The following is a 20,047-nucleotide window of genomic DNA, read 5'->3' as shown; positions in this document are numbered from 1 at the left end:
TCCCCCAGCCTCAGTGGCTCTCCTCCCGGTACTGCATGGCCAGAAACTCCAGGGACAGACGGTTGAAGAACATGGTTCCGTTGAGCACTGAGCGGAGGAGAGAGCCCCCATCAGCCTTCCCTGCCACTTCTCAGGGTTCCAAAGGTCCCCGTTCCCTCACTCACTCAGGATGGTCAGGGCAAAGCTCCGAACAAGCTTGTAATCTTCCATCTCAGCGTAGAGTGACCCCATGGCGGCCCAGCAGATGCTGATCACCTTGGAAAACTGTAGGCCCCATCCAGTGGGATAGTGACCCCCTGGCACAGCCGGGGTTTCCGTCAGCCCCTGGGCCTCCCCCAACCAGCCCTTGAGCCCCTGCCCTGGCCTACCATCAGGACAACTGTGTAGCGGAAGCTCATGCGGTCGTAGTGGTAGGTGAAGCAGAAGTTGTACACGTCGCTGGCGAAGATGCCCAGGTGCATGAGGAAGAGCAGCAGTGCAGCCACGGTGAGCATCATGCCTTTCGGGAGGAAGAGCACAGCAATGCGGTCCCGCCATCGCATCCTGGCGGCAGCACAGACGGGTCGGTGGAGCTTGAGCGAGCAGACGACGCCCAGGAAGAGCAGCTGACCCCTCTGCTTCTAGAGCGTGCCATCTCAAATAGCAGTGGGATTCTAGAACCAGGAGATCATTTAGGAGACAAGGTTCTAGAACACAGGCTGGTTCCAGCCAATACAGGAGTTTCATGGGTGGCCAGGGGCGCTCTGAATTGTGGAGGGGCGGTGGGCTAAAGGTATAGATCAGTAGGGTCTTGTGTTGAAGGGACAGCGTCTCCACATCATCCCACCTCTACACTTTGCATGTCTTCTCACCGAGTCCTCTCAACAGTTCCACTGAGGAGTTAGTGTGGGCACGCTACAGATGAAGAACTGCAGCTCAGGAAAGGGCGGGTGGGAGGGGGTCCCAGGTGAGGCGAGGCCTGGGCTCACAAGCCCCAGGTATTTGCTTCAACACCTAACAGAAGAACCAAGGGAAGGAGAGGGGTGGTAGATCTTCCATGGCTGTCCTGGGACCTTCCCCATGCCCTCCTTAGGTGTGGCCCTAAGAAAAACTGGTTTTCAGCCCTCTACCCAGATGTTCAGGGACCTGATCTGACCAGCTTCCCCCTCTGCCACCTTCCAGCACTCAGAGATTTTCACACCCATGTCTCTCATTCCAAGAGTCCCATGAGAAAGCTGGGGCTGGTGGCATAAATTCTATTTTACACATGAATCGGGAGTACAGAGAGGGCTTGTTAGCTCAAGCGTTCACAGCTGATGAGTGAGGGAGTCAGAACTGAGGCTACAATCTAATTCTACCTGTGGCTGTGGAATGAGAAGGGACAGTTAGAAGCCAAGAAAAAAACATTTCCTCCCTACATGTAAAAGGAAAAAACTCCCCTGACCAGTGTGGCTCAGTGGTTGAGCGTCGGTCTATGAACCAGGAGATCATGGGTTCAATTCCTCACATGCCTGGGTTGTGGGCTCAACACCTAGTGTGGAGCATGCAGGAGGCAGCCAATCAGTGATTCTTATTGATGTTTCTTTCTCCCTTCCTCTCTGAAATCAATAAAAATATATTTTTTTTAAACCGAAAACTCCAAGCCCTAACCGGTTTGGCTCAGTGGATAGAGCGTCGGCCTGCGGACTGAAAGCTCCCAGGTTCAATTCCAGTCAAGGGCATGTACCTTGGTTGTGGGCACATCCCCAGTGGGAGGTGTGCAGGAGGCAGCTGATCGATGTTTCTCTCGCATTGATGTTTCTAACTCTATCCCTCTCCCTCTCTGTAAAAAAAAAATCAATAAATTTATTAAAAAAAAATAAAACTCCAAGACTGTCAACAAAGTAAGCCTGAAAAATGGCCAGAAATGGTGCAAAGGGACATGTAAGTTCCCAGCAACTAAAGTAGAAGAGGGAGGACTTAATGTTAAACTTGTCCACCCCCATTGCCACCTGCCTGCCCGGGACATTAGGTCCCAGGTCAGGTCATGGCCCAAAGTCTTCCGCCTCCAGTGGGTGGGGTTAGAGCCTGACCTCTCTGCCCATGCTTGCTGCCCAGTGGCACTAATCACAACAGCCCCTCAGAGCTCCCTCCTGACACGTTAAAGGGGCGACGACCCAATGCCCAGCCATGGTCCCACTGTTGAAACAACTGTTTGCACCTCAGTTCTCCTTTGAATACAAATAAACATTTTTATATTAGGGCTCCCAGCTCAATGCCATTTAAAATGTACATGTACATATATATGCTTTTGTTTATTTTAGAGAGAGAGGAACATCAATTGGCTGCCTCTTCCATGCTCCCTACTGGGGATCGAGCTGGCAAACTGGACATATGTGCTGTGCTGACTGGGAATTGAACCTACAACCTCTCAGTGCATGGGCCACGCCATACCAACAGAGCGTCCTCCCCTGCACCAAACGGTCGCGGTTCCATTCAAACTCGGCAGGTCTCAGTGTGAACTCCTCGTCACCCCCTGTCCTCTTGAGCTCTTCATCTTGGTGAGCCGGCCGGCACCTTTACCCAAGTCAAACCTGAGAATTATCGTCGTCTCCACTCGACCCCTCACCCAGCACATCCTATCAGTCACGTATATGTAAGTGCACCAGAACTCCCTGGGGACTTTTTAAAAAGGAGCTAGGTCTGGGGGAAGCCCAGTCTCAAAACACACCACAGGCCATTCTGATGCACGTCAGAGAACCAGGCTTCCAGAGGTTGCACTAGAGGCTCCGAGTGGCGTACTGTAAGTGCATTTAACTCTCGCAACTCCCCTGTGAAGAATGTACCCCAATTTTGGGAATTGGGGTGGCAATGGAACCCAGGCAGTGGCAGGAGGCCAGGCACAAGCTCTCTGGCTCTACAGAGAGCGGGTCCTTTCTTCGGGGTGGAGGGTAGAGCGGGGGGGCGGGGGAGCGGGGGAGCGGGGTCCGGAGCCACTACCTGCCTTCCCTCCACCTGAAAAGCTGGAGGAACCAAGGGCTCTCTCGGAACCTCTTCGCTCGAGGAGGAAAGATGCGGGGGAACTCTAATCTCGAAGGACCCAGGACGGCGGGGGAAGGTTTCACCTGAAGGACTACCTCGTTTCCACCACTTTAGGATTCCCGGAAGTGCCTCCTCCCAGGCCCCTTCCCAGCCTCACGCCGGGGGCTGCAGTTGGGGCGATGGCGGCTGCAGCCGCGGGGCCCGGCCCGGGCTCTGGCCCCGGGGACTCCCCGGAGGGGCCCGAGGCCGAGGCTCCGGAGCGTCGCAGGAAGGCGCACGGGATGCTGAAGCTTTACTACGGCCTCTCGGAGGGGGAGGCGGCCGGGCGCCCCCCGGGGTCGGACCCCCTGGACCCAACAGACCTCAACGGTGCGCACTTCGACCCGGAAGTGTATCTGGACAAGGTAAGTGTATGTAGGGGGAACCAGGCCCCGATATAGTGCACCCCCAGAACATGCCGCCGACTCTGTTACGGAGGTGAAAGAAGCAGGGGGTCGTGAAAGTAGCCGACCCTCGGCCAGGCAGCCGGCGCGAAGCTGGAGCCCGAGGGGGCGTGGGGAGTCTGGGTGGGTCTGAGCCCCCTGAGCTGACAGGCGGGTCGCGGGCGTGGCCCCGCCGCTCACAGCTCGGGGCTGGGCCTTGGGTGAAGCTGAGGATTTCAAAGGCTGACAAACCCCAAATATGGTTCCCCAAACCTATAACTCCTGAGCTGTGCCACTATAGACGCCATTTCGGGTTCCTGACGGGGGTGGGAAAGGGTTTTCTGGCACCGAAAGCCTTCCAGTTCGGGGCAAGGGGTGGGGACACGAGAACCCTCTGACCTGAGCGCTGCGCACCCCGTCTCCTCCAGCTGCGCAGAGAGTGCCCCCTGGCCCAGCTGATGGACAGCGAGACGGACATGGTGCGGCAGATCCGGGCCCTGGACAGCGACATGCAGACCCTGGTCTATGAGAACTACAACAAGTTCATCTCGGCCACAGGTGAGTCCCCCGGGGGCGCGCTCCCTCCGTCCCACCTCCCCGGTTCCTCCCCTGAGAGCCGTCAGGGGGGTTAGAAGGAGGAGATCCAAATTCCAGCTGCTCTCAGAGTGCTGTTTTTTTTTAAAAAAAATATATATTTTTATTGATTTGAGAGAGGGAGAGAGATAGAAACATCAATGATGAAAGGGCATCATTGACTAGCTGCCTCCTCCATGCCCCTCCCCACCCCCCCCCACCCCCCCGGGATCGAGCCCGCAACCCGAGCATGTGCCCTTGACTGGAATCGAACCCGGGACCGTCTAGTCCACAGTCCAATGCTCTGTCGACTGAGCCAGACCAGCCAGGGCCAGAGTGTTGTTTTGAGCACCCCAGGGGAGGAAGGAGAAAATGAAGTAAATGGATCTGCTGTACTTGGAACACCTGGCACTAAGGATGCCCCAGCCAGGGTTAGCTCCTTTCATTCGTGGGAGCTGTCTTCTCTGGTCCAGGTCTGTCCTGAGGGTGGGCTTGCCTCTACCCTCCTTCCTTCCTTCTTTCCTTCATCCTGTCCTTAGTTCCCAGAGAGGAAGGGAGAGGGATGGGAAGAGAAGCATTAATGGGAGAGGAACATCATCAGTCGGCTGCCTCCTGCATGGCTCCGACTGGGGAAACCAGGAATCGAAGCAGCAGCCTGTTGGTTCCTGGATCAATGTTCAACCACTGACCCACACCGGCTGGGGCCCTTTCGTCTTTGTAATTAAGCAAAGAAACAGAAAATGTGTGCTATTAAGGGGCACAAAGCTGCCCTGGCTGGCTAGCTGTGTTGGTTAGAGTGCCTCTCCAATATGCCAAGGTTGCATGGTCAAGCCCTGGTCAGGGGAGGCAGTTCTTGCTGAGGACGAGGGGAGAGTGGCACGGATGAGGCAGAGGCGAGAAGGTGGAAGTGAGGCGGTCAGAGAACAGAGAGTCAAGGATGTCCCCCAGGCTCATCTAAGGGGTGTTTGAGTCCACAAGGAGGTGACTGATCAGAACCGAGAGGCATGGAAGGAGGACACAGGGACAGCAACGGGGAGGGGGATCGTTTGATGGCGTGGTCTTCAAAGAAGCAGGGGTCTTGCAGGGAGGAGGAGTGGGACTGTCTGGGAGCGTTAAGGGGCCAGGCCCTGAGGTGCCTGGGTGTGGGAGGAAGAACAGCCTCCTTGGTCAGGTTTCTGTCGGACAAAAGGGAAAGACCCTTCTGAGAAGACCGACCATGCTCTGGAGGCAGGTGGAGGGTTTGGGAAGTCTGAAGGAGATAAAGGTGGACAAGTATTTATTGTCTCCTCAGTGCCAGTCAGTGCACTGGGCACGGAGGATGCCCCTGGGAAAGAGCAGACAGGTCTCTGCAGGTGCCCTGTGCCCTCCTTTGGCCCTGGGCGTCTCCCAAGGGCAGGAACTGTGAGTTGTCTCCCCACTGCCCCAGGGCTAGGGGCACACAAGGGGTGCTCGGAAAACACCTGCTGCGTTGACATGATACCCCTCCCCCACTTACTGTGACCCAGCACCATTGCAGCCGCATCACGCCAAACGTCAGTGCAGCCCTCAGTGCCTCAGGACGGTAGTGGGCTCAGGGCCTTTGGGAAGAGGGCGTGTGTGAGAGCACCTGTGCTGTGTCCTCAGGCTGAGTGCTGCACCTGTCACTGCACCCCCCCATCTCCTTTTCCCTCTCCTGCGCCTTTGCCCTGGCAGACACCATTCGCAAGATGAAGAATGATTTCCGGAAGATGGAGGATGAGATGGACCGGCTGGCCACCAACATGGCTGTGATCACAGACTTCAGCGCGCGCATCAGTGCCACACTGCAGGACCGCCACGAGCGCATCACCAAGCTGGCAGGTGGGCGCTGCCCCAGAGAAGGTGCTCAAGTGAGCCGCCCTCGGGGCTTTGAGGCTGACACCACCTGCCCTCGCCCCCCAGGGGTCCACGCTCTGCTGCGGAAGCTGCAGTTCCTCTTCGAGCTGCCCTCGCGCCTCACCAAGTGCGTGGAGATGGGTGCCTACGGGCAGGCGGTGCGCTACCAGGGCCGTGCACGAGCCGTGCTGCAGCAGTACCAGCACCTGCCCTCGTTCCGTGCCATCCAGGATGACTGCCAGGTCATCACAGCTCGCCTGGCCCAGCAGCTACGGCAGCGCTTCAGGTGTGGCCTCTGGGCCCCCACCTTACCCCTGCCCTGCACTTTCCCTTCTCCCCCAGCCCCACCCCAAATTCTGTCTTCTTGCTCTACCCTGCCATCTTCCTCCTGGTAGGGAGGGCGGCTCCGGTGCCCCTGAGCAGGCGGAATGCGTGGAGCTGCTGCTGGCCCTGGGCGAGCCCGCAGAGGAGCTGTGTGAGGAGTTCCTGGCACATGCCCGAGGGCGGCTGGAGGAAGAGCTGAGAAGCCTGGAGGCAGAGCTGGGGCCCTCCCCTCCTGCCCCTGATGTGTTAGAATTTACCGACCGCGGAGGCAGCGGCTTTGTGGGTGGCCTCTGCCAGGTGGCCACAGCCTACCAGGAGCTGTTTGCAGCCCAGGGCCCAGCAGGTGCGGAGAAGCTGGCGGCCTTTGCCCAGGAGCTGGGCGGCTGCTACTTTGCGCTGGTGGAGAGGCGGTTGGCACAGGAGCAAGGTGGCAGTGACAACTCGCTGCTGGTGCGGGCACTAGACCGCTTCCACCGGCGCCTGCGAGCACCTGGCGCTCTGCTTGCTGCTGCTGGGCTGGCCGACGCTGCCACGGAGATCGTGGAGCGAGTAGCCCGGGAGCGCCTGGGCCACCACTTGCAGGGCCTGCGGGCGGCCTTCCTGGGCTGCCTAACGGACGTGCGGCAGGCGCTGGCTGCACCTCGCTTGGCCGGGAAGGAAGGCCCTGGCCTGGCCGAGTTGCTGGCCAATGTGGCCAGCTCCATCCTGAGCCACATCAAGGCCTCGCTGGCTGCTGTACACCTCTTCACCGCCAAGGAGGTGTCTTTCTCCAACAAGCCCTACTTCCGGGTATGGCCTGCCCCTGGGCACTTTCTTTTTCTGGGCATTCTTTTATTCATTCTGCAGATTGGTAGCCACCAGGGCACACAGTGCTTGCCCCCAGGCACTCTAGGTGTGGTTTCAGGCAGTCATGAGGAATACTGACAGAGCCTGGAGGGATGGGGAAGGGCCAGGGCATTTAGATTTAGGGTTCCAGCAGAGGATCACTAGCAGCCCCTGCCTGGAAGAGGGGACCTGCTGTATACCCGGCCCTTCCTCCTCACAGGGCGAGTTCTGCAGCCAGGGCGTCCGTGAGGGCCTCATCGTGGGTTTCATCCGGTCCATGTGCCAGACGGCTCAGAGCTTCTGTGACAGCCCTGGGGAGAAGGGAGGTGCCACACCACCCGCCCTGCTCCTGCTCCTCTCCCGCCTCTGCCTGGACTATGAGACGGCCACCATCTCCTACATTCTCACCCTCACTGATGAACAGTTTCTGGTGCAGGTGAACTGCCAGCTCATAGCAGGATAGGGGGTGGTGGTGCTGGGAAAGCAGGAGGCTAGGCAGTGCCCTCATGGTCAGGCCAGCTGCCTGTGCGCAACCCAACCTCCCCTGTGCCCAGCTCCTGGTTGGCAGTGGCCCCTGAGCTTCCCCCAGCACCCACTACCTTTTTGTCCTCTGCATCCCTGGCTCAGGACCAGTCTCCAGTGACACCTGTGAGCACACTGTGTGCAGAGGCCAGGGAGACGGCACGGCGGCTGCTGACCCACTATGTGAAGGTGCAGGGCCTGGTCATATCGCAGATGTTGCGCAAGAGTGTGGAGACGCGGGACTGGCTCAGTACCCTGGAGCCCCGGAACGTGCGCGCTGTCATGAAGCGGGTGGTGGAGGACACGACGGCTATTGACGTGCAGGTGCTGGCCAGGGGAGCCCGAGGGTGCAGGGCGAGGGGGTGTTGGGAAACACCCTCTGAGGGTCACGACTTCAGGGATCAGGCAGTACCTGCATCCGTGGCCTCATTCCTCCTCAGCCCCAGATTGTGGCATCATCACCCCCATTCCTATGAGGAAGCCGAGGCCGAGTCACCCAGAAAATAAGGGCCTCGGTGTCTTTATGTCTCGCCTTTACCCCACTCCACTACTTCTGTAAATAGACTGGGTAACAGTGAGGTACCAAGCCTGGACTACCTGTGATTCTGGTAACAAGTGTGACTTGTAGTGAGTGTAGCTTAGGGCATCCTTAGCCCTTGCCCAGGGCACCTGGTGAGCTGGAGGTCCCCTGTACTCTGGCCTCTTTGCAGTGTCTCCTTCCACCACCAGGTGGGGCTCCTGTACGAAGAGGGTGTCCGCAAGGCCCAGAGCAGTGACTCCAGCAAGAGGACCTTCTCGGTGTACAGCAGCTCCCGGCAGCAGGGCCGCTATGCACCCAGCTATACACCCAGGTCTGCTGGTCAGACTAGCCCCTGGGGGAATGGACAAAGGTTAACGGGTGCAGGGTGGGCTCTGAATGCTTGTCTCCCCTCCCCCCCATCCAGTGCCCCAATGGACACCAACCTCTTGAGCAACATCCAGAAGCTGTTCTCTGAGCGTATTGATGTGTTCAGCCCTGTTGAGTTCAACAAGGTTTGAAGTCACCAGTGAACCCCCCTTCCAGAGTCCCCACACTGGCCAGGGAGCCCTAGCATTCTGTCCCCCCAGTCTGTCCGAGGGGTGTTTCCGGGAGCGAGTATCCAGAGCCCCCCCATCACCATCCCATGGCCCTTTGCCCCGACCTTGGTGTGCTCCCCGCCTGGGTGTGGGTGCTGCTCAGTATGTCTCTCTGGCTCTTGTGCTAGTTCCCACAGCAGTCCTGGGTCCTCCAGGGTTCCTGTTCACACCATGGTCTCAGTCCCGCCCAGCCCACACTCAGGGACCCCGTGTTCTTCTGACTCAGTAAACCCCCAGTCCCCCCGTCATTGCTGACCCCCATCTCTGCCTATGGTTGCTGGACAGTCCCTGTGTTTCCCTCCAGATGACGAGGCTAATCTCGTATCCCTCCCTCCCTCCCTGGGCTTTCCATGCCATTGCAGCTACTGGCATCTTACTGTGTCCCTGGCCCTAACGTGGGTGCCCTTCCCCCACACCCACTGTCCTGAGCTGCATCCCCGTGTCCCTTCCTGCAGGTGTCAGTGCTGACCGGCATCATCAAGATCAGCCTGAAGACGCTGCTGGAGTGTGTGCGGCTGCGCACCTTTGGGCGCTTTGGGCTGCAGCAGGTGCAGGTGGACTGCCACTTTCTGCAGCTCTACCTGTGGCGCTTCGTGGCCGACGAGGAGCTTGTGCACCTGCTGCTGGACGAGGTGGTGGCCTCAGCTGCCCTGCGATGCCCGGACCCAGTGCCCATGGAACCCAGTGTGGTAGAGGTCATCTGCGAGCGCGGCTAGGCCAGGCCATTGTCATGCACAGGCTGGCCAGCTGCCCCAACCCGCGCATCCCTGGACCTCCAGTCCCCGCGGCCCTTCCCCTCTTTACCACAAGACCCGAAAAATAAAGATGTGCCGTCTCCTCCCTCTCGCTTGCAGGGGCGGGACTTGAGGGGGTGGAGTTGTGAGGCTGAGGCTCTGCCTCCGAGATGCTTGCGTCGGACTCGCCCCCAAGAGCCGATTGGCTCATCTGCTGGGCTCAGGATGGGCCGGGGGCGGGCCCGTTTAAAGACCTCAGGGTGGACATGCGCTGTGTCCGAGCGCCGCCCGGGACAGGTGCTGGCCACAGGGGACGGATTCGTCACCGAGTCCATCTGGGGGTTGGGGTGGAGGGTGTTCCTTTGGCGGATTTTTGTGAACCCCCACCTCCCGGCGGAGCGGAGACCATGGCCCCTCAGGGCTCCCGGGCCCCGCTGGAATTCGGGGGACCCTTGGGTAATGGGGCAAAGAAGGGGGGACCTGGGGCCAGAGGCTCTTCAAAGGGAAACTGGAGGAGTGAACTACGAGCGGGATGGGGCGGAATCGGGGGAGGGGGCTTTGAGGGGTGTCGGGGGGCAGGGGGTTGTGGGAGTGTCTGGAGGGGGGGGGTCTGTGGAGTGGGGGGAGTCCGGAGGCGGGACCAGGCGGAAGTTAGGGAAGGGTGCTGAGGCTGGGAGCGGGGTGTGGGCCCGGACGATGGGATGCTGACGGGGTGGGGAGAGTTGGGGAGCGGGCCCCTGACGCGATCGGCCCCTTCCCCAGGCGCTGCGGCGCTGATGCTGCTGCTCCCCGCCACCATGTTCCATCTGCTCCTGGTTGCGCGCTCCGGGCCGGCGCGCCTCCTGGGCCTGCCCCCCCACCTGCCGGCGCCCGAGGCGCTGTGGAGCCCGGGCGCGCTGCTGCTGTGGCTCACCTGGCTGGGCCTGCAGGCGGCCTTCTACCTGCTGCCGGCGCACAAGGTGCGGACCTGCCTCGCCGTCGCGCGTGGGAGGAGGGCGGAGGGTCGGGCTCAGCGAGAAGAAAGGCACCCTCAGCCCTCATCGGAGCCCCTTTGTGCCTGCAGATGGCTGAGGGCCAGGAATTGAAGGACAAGAGTCGCCTGCGCTACCCCATTAACGGTGCCTGGGGCGGGGCCTTCGCTGGAGTTGCGCGGGTGGGGTGGGGCTGCAGGTCTAGGGGATCGACCCGACCCGGGCTCTGGTGCCTGCGCCGCCAGGACAGACCCGGGGTCTGCTCTCCTGCACACCCCGCCCCTCCACCCTTTCCTGCCGCATTTGCTGCTGCTCTCGCCACAGCAGCCGCTGGCGTGACCTAAAAGCTAAGGTGTCAGCCAAATGGCTTGGGTCGAGGTCTGTGACCTCTTGGCTTAGAGCAGTGTTTGGGGGGGGGGGGGGGCTAGTCCTCAGGACTCACCCTGTGCTGGGGTTCAGGCTTCCAGGCCCTGGTGCTGACAGCCCTGCTGGTGGGCCTGGGGGTGTCGGCTGGGCTGCCCCTGGGAATGCTCACGGAAATGCTCCTGCCCTTGGCGTGGGTGGCCACCCTCACGGCCTTCATCTTCAGCCTCCTCCTCTATCTGAAGGCGCTAATGGCCCCTGCCTCCGCCCTGGCACCTGGAGGGAACTCAGGTGAGAGGGGCTCCAGTGGGGACAGATGGAGGCGGACAGGGGTGCTAGCTTGCAGCCTCACTCTCCATTGTTCTCCAGGCAATCCCGTTTACGACTTTTTCTTGGGACGGGAGCTCAACCCGCGCTTCGGTTCCTTTGACTGCAAATACTTCTGCGAACTGCGGCCTGGCCTCATCGGCTGGGTATGCTGGGCATGGCTCAGTGGGACTTGCGCCAGCAGGAGGGGTGGGGCGGGTGAGCAGTTCCTGGGCAGGACAGGTGCAGTATTGCCCAGACATCATTCATTCATCCCACAAATATTTGTTGAATCTAATATGTGTCCTAGGAAATACTGTAGGTGCTGGGATATGAGAAAATTACAGAAAAAAAAAATGTCCTCATGGAACCTACATTCTAATGGGAAAGACAGACAAAAAAAGTATATATAGCATGTCAAGGGATGCTGCGTACCATGGAGGAAAGCAAGTCAGGAAAGAAGAGGTGCGATTTTTTTTAATCCTCACCAAGGCTATGTTTCTATTGATTTTTAGAGAGAGAAATACTGATGTGAGAGAGAAACATTGATCCGTTGCCTCCCGACCAGGGATGGAAACTGCACTGACTGGGAATCAAAATCCAAACTTTTTGGATGATGCTTCAACCACCTGAGCCACCCAGCCAGGGCGAGGTGCAATTTTAAATGAAGCAGTCAAGTGCACAAATCTATTTCAAGAAGGGAGAGTGGTCCTATGCTGCTTGCTAGTCAAAGTAGTGCAGAACTTAGGTCTGAGCAGAGTTTAGCAACCTGTCCATCACTGGTGTCTTTGACTGACATACCAACTGTGTTTCTTGGTGATAGTCAGTGCTGGACTGTGGTCAGGGTTTCCCAAAGGTTCCTCATGTCACCCTGGAACCCTCACTCAGAGCCAGGAGGAATGCCAAGTGCCAGGCTGTGTCCTGATGTATGAAACGGGATAAAGAGCTTCTTCCTTAGATTCTTATGAGGATTAGAAGGGGTAACAGCACCTAGCCCACTGCTGCCAGATGGGGGTGCTCACTACAGGCTGACTGCTAGCCACCATTGTCGAGCACTTCCTGTGTGTCACTTCCATGAACCCTCAGGCAATTCTAAGGGCAGGTCCGTAATTATTTCCATTGCCACCATGAGGGTGGGGAAGGCAGGCTTTAGAGAGGGTAAGCAACTTGCCCAAGCGGGGAAGCTAATTCAAAACCAGGTCTGTTTTAAGTCTCAAGCCTGCAGCACCCGCCTACACCCCATGCTGCTCTCCCAAAGGGAACAACACTACAGGATAAGGTGAGAGAAAACAGCTGGAAACACCTCCATTGCAGGCTCTCTGGGAACGGGCTGGGTTCATTTGACAAAGAGCTGGAGAGTTAGTGGCTGACACTTAGATGGGGAGAAGCTGGCCACTGCCCTACCCGGGTGCTGCCTACTCAGTGGAGATGGGCTAGGGACAGACTGTGGGCTGTCTCCTCCCAACCCCCAGGTCCTCATCAACCTGGCTCTGCTGGTACAGGAAGCAGAACTTCTGGGGAGTCCCTCCCTGGCCATGTGGCTGGTCAATGGCTTCCAGTTACTCTATGTGGGTGATGCCCTCTGGCACGAGGTGAGCTTGGATTGCTCAGGGGAAGAAGGGGAAACTGCCTGAGGACCTTGGAGGGACTACAAGTGTGTCTGGGTCCTGTCCCTGCAGGAAGCTGTACTCACCACCATGGACATCACACACGACGGGTTTGGCTTCATGCTGGCCTTTGGGGACCTAGCCTGGGTACCCTTCACCTACAGCCTGCAGGCCCAGTTCCTGCTGTACCACCCACAGCCCCTGGAGTTACCCACAGCCTCAGTCATCTGCCTTGTCAATGGTCAGTCAGGAACGGGCAGCAGCCTGGGTGCATGCATCATTCTCCCTCCCCTTTCTTATGTTTTATATATTTTTATTGATTTCAGAGAGGCAAGGAGAGGGAGAGATAGATAGAAACATCAATGATGAGAGAGAATCATTGATTGGCTGCCTCCTGCACGCCACACTGGGGATAGAGTCCACAATCTGTGTGCATGTGCCCTGACCAGGAATGGAACTGTGACCTCCTGGTTCATAGGTTGACACTCAACCACTGACCCATGCCAGCTGGTCTTTCATTGTTTATTCAGCACCCACTAGGTAGGTGCTAAGCATCACGCTCTTCTCTAAAGCCGGGGGCTGGGTCCCGGGGTCCAGGCAGACTGGGTTTAGGCTGTGTGTGGGGATGATCAGGGTCAGGCAGAAGCCTGTGGCCCTCAACCCTGACTGCCTGCTCATGCTTTCCCGCAGCTGTTGGTTACTACATCTTCCGTGGAGCCAACTCCCAGAAAAACACCTTCCGAAAGAACCCTTCTGACCCCAGAGTGGCCGGTGAGCTGTTTCTAGGTTGCCATGAGTGAGGTGGGGCAGCTGGGCTTCCTGGGGGTCACCCATCCCACTACCTGTCTTCCCCCAGGCCTTGAGACCATCTCTACAGCCACGGGGAAGCAGCTGCTAGTGTCTGGGTGGTGGGGTATGGTCCGCCATCCCAACTATCTGGGAGACCTCATTATGGCTCTGGCCTGGTCCTTGCCCTGTGGTGAGTAGCTTGGGTAGGTACTGCATGTGTGTGGGGGCAGATGGATTAGAAACCACAGGATACCCAGTCTGGGTGTAGAATGAATAGGGGTGCGCCTTAGTGGAGGGAGTAGTCAGGGGGCTGGAGATGGACTCAGGATATGACTGGGAGACAGCACTGTTGACACCTTGCTGCAGACCCGGGACCTTTCACTATTGAGCCCTGATGCCCATGAGCTGTTAGGTATGGAAACCTTTGTGAACTGGGGGTCTGGCTGAGTGGTCACAGAGCCCCCTTCCCCACAGGGGTGTCCCACCTGCTGCCTTACTTCTACCTCCTCTACTTCACTGCGCTGCTGGTGCACCGTGAGGCCCGGGACGAGCAGCAGTGCCTGCAAAAGTACGGCCTGGCCTGGCATGAATATTGCCGGCGTGTGCCCTACCGAATTGTGCCTTACATCTACTGAAGTGGCTCCACCTACCCAAGGTCGAAGCCTGTACCCACCCATCTGCCAGCACACCCTGCAGCGGGAGCCTGGACCGTCCGGGACTCTAGGACTCAAAAGCCTGCACTGAGTCCTGCCGAGCTCCAGCAGGCGGGGATGACAGCCTCAGAGCAAGAACATGAAGGCAGTACCCAAAACGGAGTGGAGGTTGCTCTTCCTTCTTAGATAAACATCTGGAACCCTTGGTACCTCTTCTCTCCCTTTCTGGGACAGGGGTGTTTAAATCTTGGCTGGGTCAGCCCTGATTAGGGAGAGGTTGAGAGGTTTGCGGGCCCAAGAATCTGCGGGTGGGTGGGCACAACAGCCGTCTCTCAGAAACGGGCACTCCCAACAAGGTCAGACCATTCTCAGGTTTATTGATGACAAGGAGCCCACAGTTCAGCCAGGGAGTTCCTCAATGAGCGTCCTCGGGGCAGGTGGTAGGGGACCTCCCCAAAGCCGCTCCAGCTCCCCAGTGAGGGCTGCCACCTCCTCCGCCGCTACAGCGTGAGCTCGGTGGGCCCTGGCACAGTCCAGAGCCAGGGCTGGGAGGGCCACCTCATTCTCGTTGGTCCAAGCCATCAGGAACTGGCACTTCTTTCGGGCCCGGTAGAGGCGATCTCGCACCTCAGTAGCCTCGGCCCGTTTCCGGGCCCGGCCCAGAGTCTGCACCAAGTGCCCCAGGGCTGCCAGCGTGTAGCCCTTCTGGTTGGCAGGGCCCTCGCCCAGCAGGATGCGGGCGGCCTCGCGCATGGCACCCCGTGTGCCCAGGGGCCCCGGGGGATGCTCGCCCGCTTCAAGCACGTGAGCGGCGGCCTGCAGGGCTTCTTCGGCAGAGGCAAAGGCCTGCTGGGCACCCAGGGCTCCCGAAACGCCGAGCAGCGTGGCACAGAAGTCGGCGAGCAGCGCATCGTCGCCGCCATGATACAGGACAAGGGTGTGCGCATAGGCGAACAGCACGTTGGGCAGCTGGAAGCGCACGAGCGGCGAGACCCTGCCGCGGCTCAGGCTGGCCAGCGTGGGGATCCGGGCGGGCACAGCGGGCGTGCAGGCCCCCGGGGCGTCTCCGAGAGCCGTCTCCGCGGCGGCCGGGGACTCCGCGGCAGCCGCATCCCTCGCGGGTTCTGGCGGCGCCTTCGCAGGGTCGGGCTCCAGCTCCGCGGCCTCCCCGCCCGCGGTATCATCCAGCTCCTCCAGAAGTCGTGGCCCGGCCCCGCTCCCCCACCACCACGGCCGCCACGGGGGCAGCAGCCGCCCGGCCTCGCCACGGTTCAGCAGCTGCTCGAAGGCCGCCTTCTCGGCCGGGGATAGCCGCTCCCAGAGTCCCAAGAGGCCGCCGGGCGCCGGGCCCGGGCTGAGGCCTGCGTCCTGCGGCTCGTCCTCGGTCTCGCGTTGCTGGCGCAGCCGGCGGAGGGCGCTGGCTAGGCGGCTGGGAGAGGCGCTGCGGCCGCGGAGCTCTCCCAGCACCTGGTCCCGGTAGAAGTCTTCGGCGCAGGTGCCATGCGCCCGGTAGCAGCGCAGCGAGCAGTAGGGCACGTTACAGCGGGGGCAGACGTAGCGCGCCGGCTGGGCCTCGGCGGCCGGGCAGAAACCGCAGGGCCCGGCCGGCTCCATGGCAACTGGCGCCGCCGGCCACCCGCGAACGCAGAGGCCGCAGCTCGGCACCCTCCGGCGCTCCTCGGTGACTTCCGCCTCTCGGTGGGGCCCACCGAGCGTCTAGTGAAAGCTCCCCGAAGACTCTCGGCAACTTCCGCCCACACTCGGCATCCAAACCCCGCCCTCGCGTCGCGGCTGGGCAGGCGCAGGAGGCAGTGGTGAGGTGGGAGCGCGGTAGCAGCCCCAGCGCGGCCGCTTGGCGCTGCAGAGCGCAGAGGCAGGAGTCGGTCTTTGCCACGCACCTCCTCTGGGCCGTTAACTGTGCCAGTCCCTGCGCTGTAGGGACAGCCATTATACTAGACAGCCATAGAGAGGACAAAGGGGAGAGAGTGAGTGGAAAGGCCAAGGTGGGTACCTCGCCTAGACTGGGTGTGTGTTGGCGGCATTTTCCCTCTTCAAAACAAAGCAATATTTAACAAACATCTGAGCTCCTGTTTGATTTCCTCCTCCAAACCCATCGTTCATCCACGTTAAAGTGGACCACGTTGAGCAGAGATGCGGCCCAATCATAATGGAGCTTACAGGTTGTGGTAGAGTGGGGAGTTGGTCCAGGGCAGCCCTGATAGATAGTAAGCTCTGGTTCTTTAGTCCCTCGTCTTGCACATCCAATCCCAGCTACAGTCAGCTCTGCCTTCAAAATACCTTGTACTTATTTCAATATCGGTCATGTTTCTCTACCAAGATCGAGATGGGTTTGATGACCTGCAAGTCTGTTCAAAGTGAGTTGATGAGTGAAGCAGTGAGACAATCAAGCCTGTTCATTTTTTTACATCTCCACCACCACTGGTGCTCTAAGTTCCTTGCCAATCAACTGGATGACACCACCTTAACTTTCTTGCCGGCCCTCCAGAAAAATCAGCCAGTTGAAATGTTAGGTCACAAGTCAGTTCACATCAGTCACTTGCTGAAAACCCAGCCCTGCCCTTGATGACTCTCCACTGTATTTGGACCTAAACACTCCATGTCTGACTGCGGTTCTTTCCGCTAGAACTTTCATCATCTTACCATCTGATTAACTAGGATAGTATGTGTTTACCCAACCCCCTTCGTTACACTTACTTTAAGTTTATGAACACTTTAGTTTCCTCACTTTCTTCTGTGTCCTGACCAGGGATCAAACCTGCAACCTTGTCTTATTGGGACAATGCTCTGAGCTACTTGGCCAGAGATATTAAATAACTAGAGGTCACATGCACAAAATTCATGCACAGGTAGGGTCCCTAGGTTTCCTGCCTCCCCATTCTCTTGCCACCCACCCCAGGTTCCGTATTCCAGCCCAGGGCCCAGCCACAATCAGGTGATTGGGACCTGCCAGCCAGGGGGAGGGACCCAGGAGGTTGGCTCCTGACTCTGAGGAGGGAGCTGGCCCTTGGCCCCCCTGGGAAAGGGGCCCTGTCTGCTGCCACCCACCCTCAGTTCCCTGTTCCAGCCCAGGTGCCCAGCCACAATCTGGTGATGGGGGCCTGTCAGCCACGGGGAGGGACCCGGGGTTTGGCCAGCAGGCCCCATTGCCAGTGGGGGCCTGTGGGCTGGGGGAAGCTCCTTCATTGAGTGTCTGCCCCTGGTGGTCAGTGCACATCATAGCAACCAGTTGTTCCAGTCATTCCATCATAAAGGTCACTTAGGCTTTTATATGTATAGATATAGATTATAAATGGAGCAAGGACCGAAACTCAAGGCAGTCTAAGTCTAGAGCACAAGGTCTCTCTTTATACTATGGGCTTTATTCTAAGAAGCAGCAGGTTAAAAAACCTTAGAATAAATGTGTGGGCATGCATGTGTTGCTAGCAGGAAACTTGTTATCAGTTCAAGAGAACTCAACTTTTGGGAACAGTGAAACAATCAACTGACCAGCCTGAGTTCTGATTAGGTTAAGTACAAACAAGGTCACCACAGTGCCAATATAATCAGGATACATTCCAAAGCTGGGCAAACCAAACTTCTGCACTGAGCCCCACTAAGGCCATAGCTGGTCCAAGTTCAGGAAAAGGCCAGATTTGCATTCCCTGACATTTTTTTCTCCTAGAACTCTTCCCCTTCCATTGCTGCCTCTATAAAACACCCACAACGATTCCTATCTTGTTTAAAAGAATAGGAACAAAACAAAAACCAAAAAAAAAAAAAAGAGAGAGAGAGAGAGAAGGATTTGGGGGAATTATCAAGTTATTTGGGATCAGAAGTTTCCCCAATTCTCCATTTGAAGGAAGGACTGGCACGTTTTCTTGGGAAGCCTTTTCTTGTACTTTACCACCTCCCTCTCACCCCCTCTACCCATCAAGGGCCTCTGCCTCACTTGACAATATCAAGAAACCAAAATGAGGCCTCACTGTTCTAGTGGACATACCACCAGCCCTAGAAGCCTCCTCTCACCCTGAGGCCCTGCAAATTAAGATGAAATGAGATGACTGGGCTAAGTGGCTTTATTAGAGAAAACCAGATTACAAAGGACTTTAAGAGTTGGCATTGGGGCCCTTCTTCTTGCCAAAGGTGGGCACAACATTGACAAAACGCCGGTTGTACTGCATCCGTCGCTTGGCCCGACCAGTCTTCTTCTTCTTTTTCTCCTGTTTGGCCACCTGGGAAAGGGAAGGCTGATCAGACCCTGGTCAAAAGCCAAAGGTCTTAGCTTATCTGTGAGAGTAAAAAACGAAGTCCAAAGGACACCACTAATACTGCACTTACCTTGGGGGTCTGACCTCTTACTTTCCCAGCACGGGCCAGAGAACCATGGACTTTACCTGTGGTGGAAAAGGACAGCAAGCGGTCAGGAGCAAGAAGGCCCCATCCAGCAGAATTCTCTCTTCCTCAACTCAAGCCTTTAAAGGTGAGCTGGGCTCAGCAGGAAATGAGAACAAAATTGCAGAGATTTGACATCTGACCAGGAATTAGCCTGGCATGTTCAAGTTTTCACTTCAGGATTTCCTAGCCCCTTGACTTTAAGTAAGAACTGAACAGCACCTTGGGGATCTGGTCTAACCTCCTAATTTTAATGAGGAAATTGGGAAATAGGCAAAGATCTAGTAAGTGACTGAAATAGAACTACATTCTAGTTCAGTCTTCCAGGGACCTCTCAAGAGTTAATTCTGCCAAAGGACAGAGATAGTAGGGGGGCAGGGACATGTGCCGGGGCTGGGAGGGGGGAAGCAGGCAGGGAGAGATCAATGGGGGGGGGGGGGGGGGGGAGGAGACATGTGTAATACTTTCAACAATAAAGTATTTTTAAAAAGGAGTTAATTCTGCCCTGGCTGGCATTCTCAGTGGTTAGTGCCAAGCCTGCACACAGAAGGGTCACACGTTCAATTCCTGGTCAAGAGCATGTACCTGGGTTGCAGGTTCCATCCCTGGCACAGTGGGGCGGATGTGGGAGGCAACCAATGGATGTCTCTTTCTCATATCAATGTTTCTCTCTCTCTTCCCCACCCCACCTCCCTCCCACTCTCCTGAAAACCAATGGAAAAAATATCCTGGGGTGAGGATACCAAAACAAACAAAGAGTTAATCCCGAGGTAAACAGGAAGAACCACCCTGGATTAAGGACACTGATCTCATTATGTGCTTACAAGCAGTTCAAAGGACAGTCCTCCCCAGCTCACCTCCAAGCATGCGGGCGGCTACTTCCAGAGTGGACAGCGCCTCCACCCCACACTGGCCCAGGGTAGCCTCATCCTCCAGGGGTGTGCCCGCGAGGAGCACGACTTGATCTTCGGGAGCGATGCCCTCCAGCGAGGCTACATGAGCCTACAAGCAAAAACGAGACTCATGAGCGTCCCCGCAGGGAGCGAGGTTAAAGAGCACACGAATACGGCGCCCGCGGTGCACCACGCAGCCTTACCTTGATCTGGGAGACAGTCTCCCGGCCGGTCACCTCGAGGGTGTGTAGCTCCTGGGCGCGGACAAACAGCTGCATGTCGGCGACTGAGGAAAAGGAACGCTTGTGAGAGAAGGAACATTCTGGGAGAGCGGGCGTCGGGGAATCGGTGGCGGGCCGGGGGCGATCGCAGGTCTCACGTGGGTAAGACAGGGCCGGCCGGCCTGCCCGCCTGCCTGCCAGGGAGGTCGGGTGGGGACAAGAACCCGGCCCACACAGCAACCTCTCCTCCTCTGTTCTTCCCGCGCCCTCTGACCTCGCAGCCAACCTGCTAGGAAGCCCCCCGGACTCAGCCGTGCCCCCAACTCTACCTGAACTGCGGCCTGTGCCGCTCCCGCGAAGATGGAGTCGAGAAAGAGGAAGGAAGAGGAGCGTACGCGTCCTAAGCGCTTGCTGCGTCTAACGTCACTGCTGCGCGCCGACGAGAACCTCGGCTATTTATGCCGCCCACGGCGTCGTAACCC

At 58.0% G+C, this 20,047-nt stretch overlaps 5 protein-coding genes across 6 annotated transcripts; 2 read left to right on the top strand and 3 right to left on the bottom strand.

Moving 5' to 3' along the window:
• Nucleotides 1–10: 10 nt before the first annotated feature.
• TMEM262 (transmembrane protein 262) lies at nt 11–542 on the bottom strand. Its single transcript, XM_036326717.1, has 3 exons — nt 369–542; nt 165–264; nt 11–87 (listed from the first exon to the last, which is right to left on the bottom strand). Exons 1-3 carry the CDS (start codon nt 540–542, stop codon nt 11–13), a joined length of 351 nt encoding a protein of 116 aa, XP_036182610.1.
• Nucleotides 543–3,179: 2,637 nt separating this feature from the next.
• Nucleotides 3,180–9,478, top strand: VPS51 (VPS51 subunit of GARP complex). The gene is made up of 10 exons (XM_036326700.1): nt 3,180–3,404; nt 3,851–3,980; nt 5,688–5,834; nt 5,916–6,135; nt 6,245–6,962; nt 7,219–7,434; nt 7,626–7,844; nt 8,250–8,371; nt 8,465–8,552; nt 9,092–9,478. The coding sequence occupies exons 1-10, from the start codon at nt 3,180–3,182 to the stop codon at nt 9,350–9,352; spliced, it is 2,346 nt and encodes a 781-aa protein (XP_036182593.1). The 3' UTR covers nt 9,353–9,478.
• A 45-nt stretch (nt 9,479–9,523) lies between these two features.
• Nucleotides 9,524–14,266, top strand: TM7SF2 (transmembrane 7 superfamily member 2). Of its 2 annotated transcripts, XM_036326709.1 has the most exons (10): nt 9,527–9,826; nt 10,133–10,329; nt 10,434–10,488; nt 10,801–10,995; nt 11,074–11,177; nt 12,483–12,602; nt 12,690–12,858; nt 13,308–13,388; nt 13,474–13,596; nt 13,881–14,266. In XM_036326709.1, the coding sequence occupies exons 1-10, from the start codon at nt 9,541–9,543 to the stop codon at nt 14,039–14,041; spliced, it is 1,491 nt and encodes a 496-aa protein (XP_036182602.1). In that variant the 5' UTR covers nt 9,527–9,540; the 3' UTR covers nt 14,042–14,266. The 2 variants fall into 2 exon arrangements, with proteins under 2 accessions (XP_036182603.1, XP_036182602.1); XM_036326710.1 differs by lacking the exon at nt 13,474–13,596 and having other exon boundaries at nt 9,524–9,826.
• Nucleotides 14,267–14,416: 150 nt separating this feature from the next.
• Nucleotides 14,417–16,916, bottom strand: ZNHIT2 (zinc finger HIT-type containing 2). Its single transcript, XM_036326711.1, has one exon. The coding sequence runs from the start codon at nt 15,671–15,673 to the stop codon at nt 14,459–14,461; it is 1,215 nt and encodes a 404-aa protein (XP_036182604.1). The 5' UTR covers nt 15,674–16,916; the 3' UTR covers nt 14,417–14,458.
• Nucleotides 16,917–18,117: 1,201 nt separating this feature from the next.
• Nucleotides 18,118–20,037, bottom strand: FAU (FAU ubiquitin like and ribosomal protein S30 fusion). Its single transcript, XM_036326713.1, has 5 exons — nt 19,895–20,037; nt 19,548–19,630; nt 19,309–19,453; nt 18,398–18,453; nt 18,118–18,291 (listed from the first exon to the last, which is right to left on the bottom strand). The coding sequence occupies exons 2-5, from the start codon at nt 19,620–19,622 to the stop codon at nt 18,166–18,168; spliced, it is 402 nt and encodes a 133-aa protein (XP_036182606.1). The 5' UTR covers nt 19,623–19,630; nt 19,895–20,037; the 3' UTR covers nt 18,118–18,165.
• Between the last annotated feature and the right edge of the window lie 10 nt (nt 20,038–20,047).

This window comes from Myotis myotis, unplaced genomic scaffold (genome assembly GCF_014108235.1).
Source record: "Myotis myotis isolate mMyoMyo1 unplaced genomic scaffold, mMyoMyo1.p scaffold_m19_p_10, whole genome shotgun sequence".
NCBI classification, from domain to species: domain Eukaryota; kingdom Metazoa; phylum Chordata; class Mammalia; order Chiroptera; family Vespertilionidae; genus Myotis; species Myotis myotis.
The sequence above is the reverse complement of the archived record's forward strand: the minus strand, read 5'-3'. Positions and strand labels throughout refer to the sequence as shown.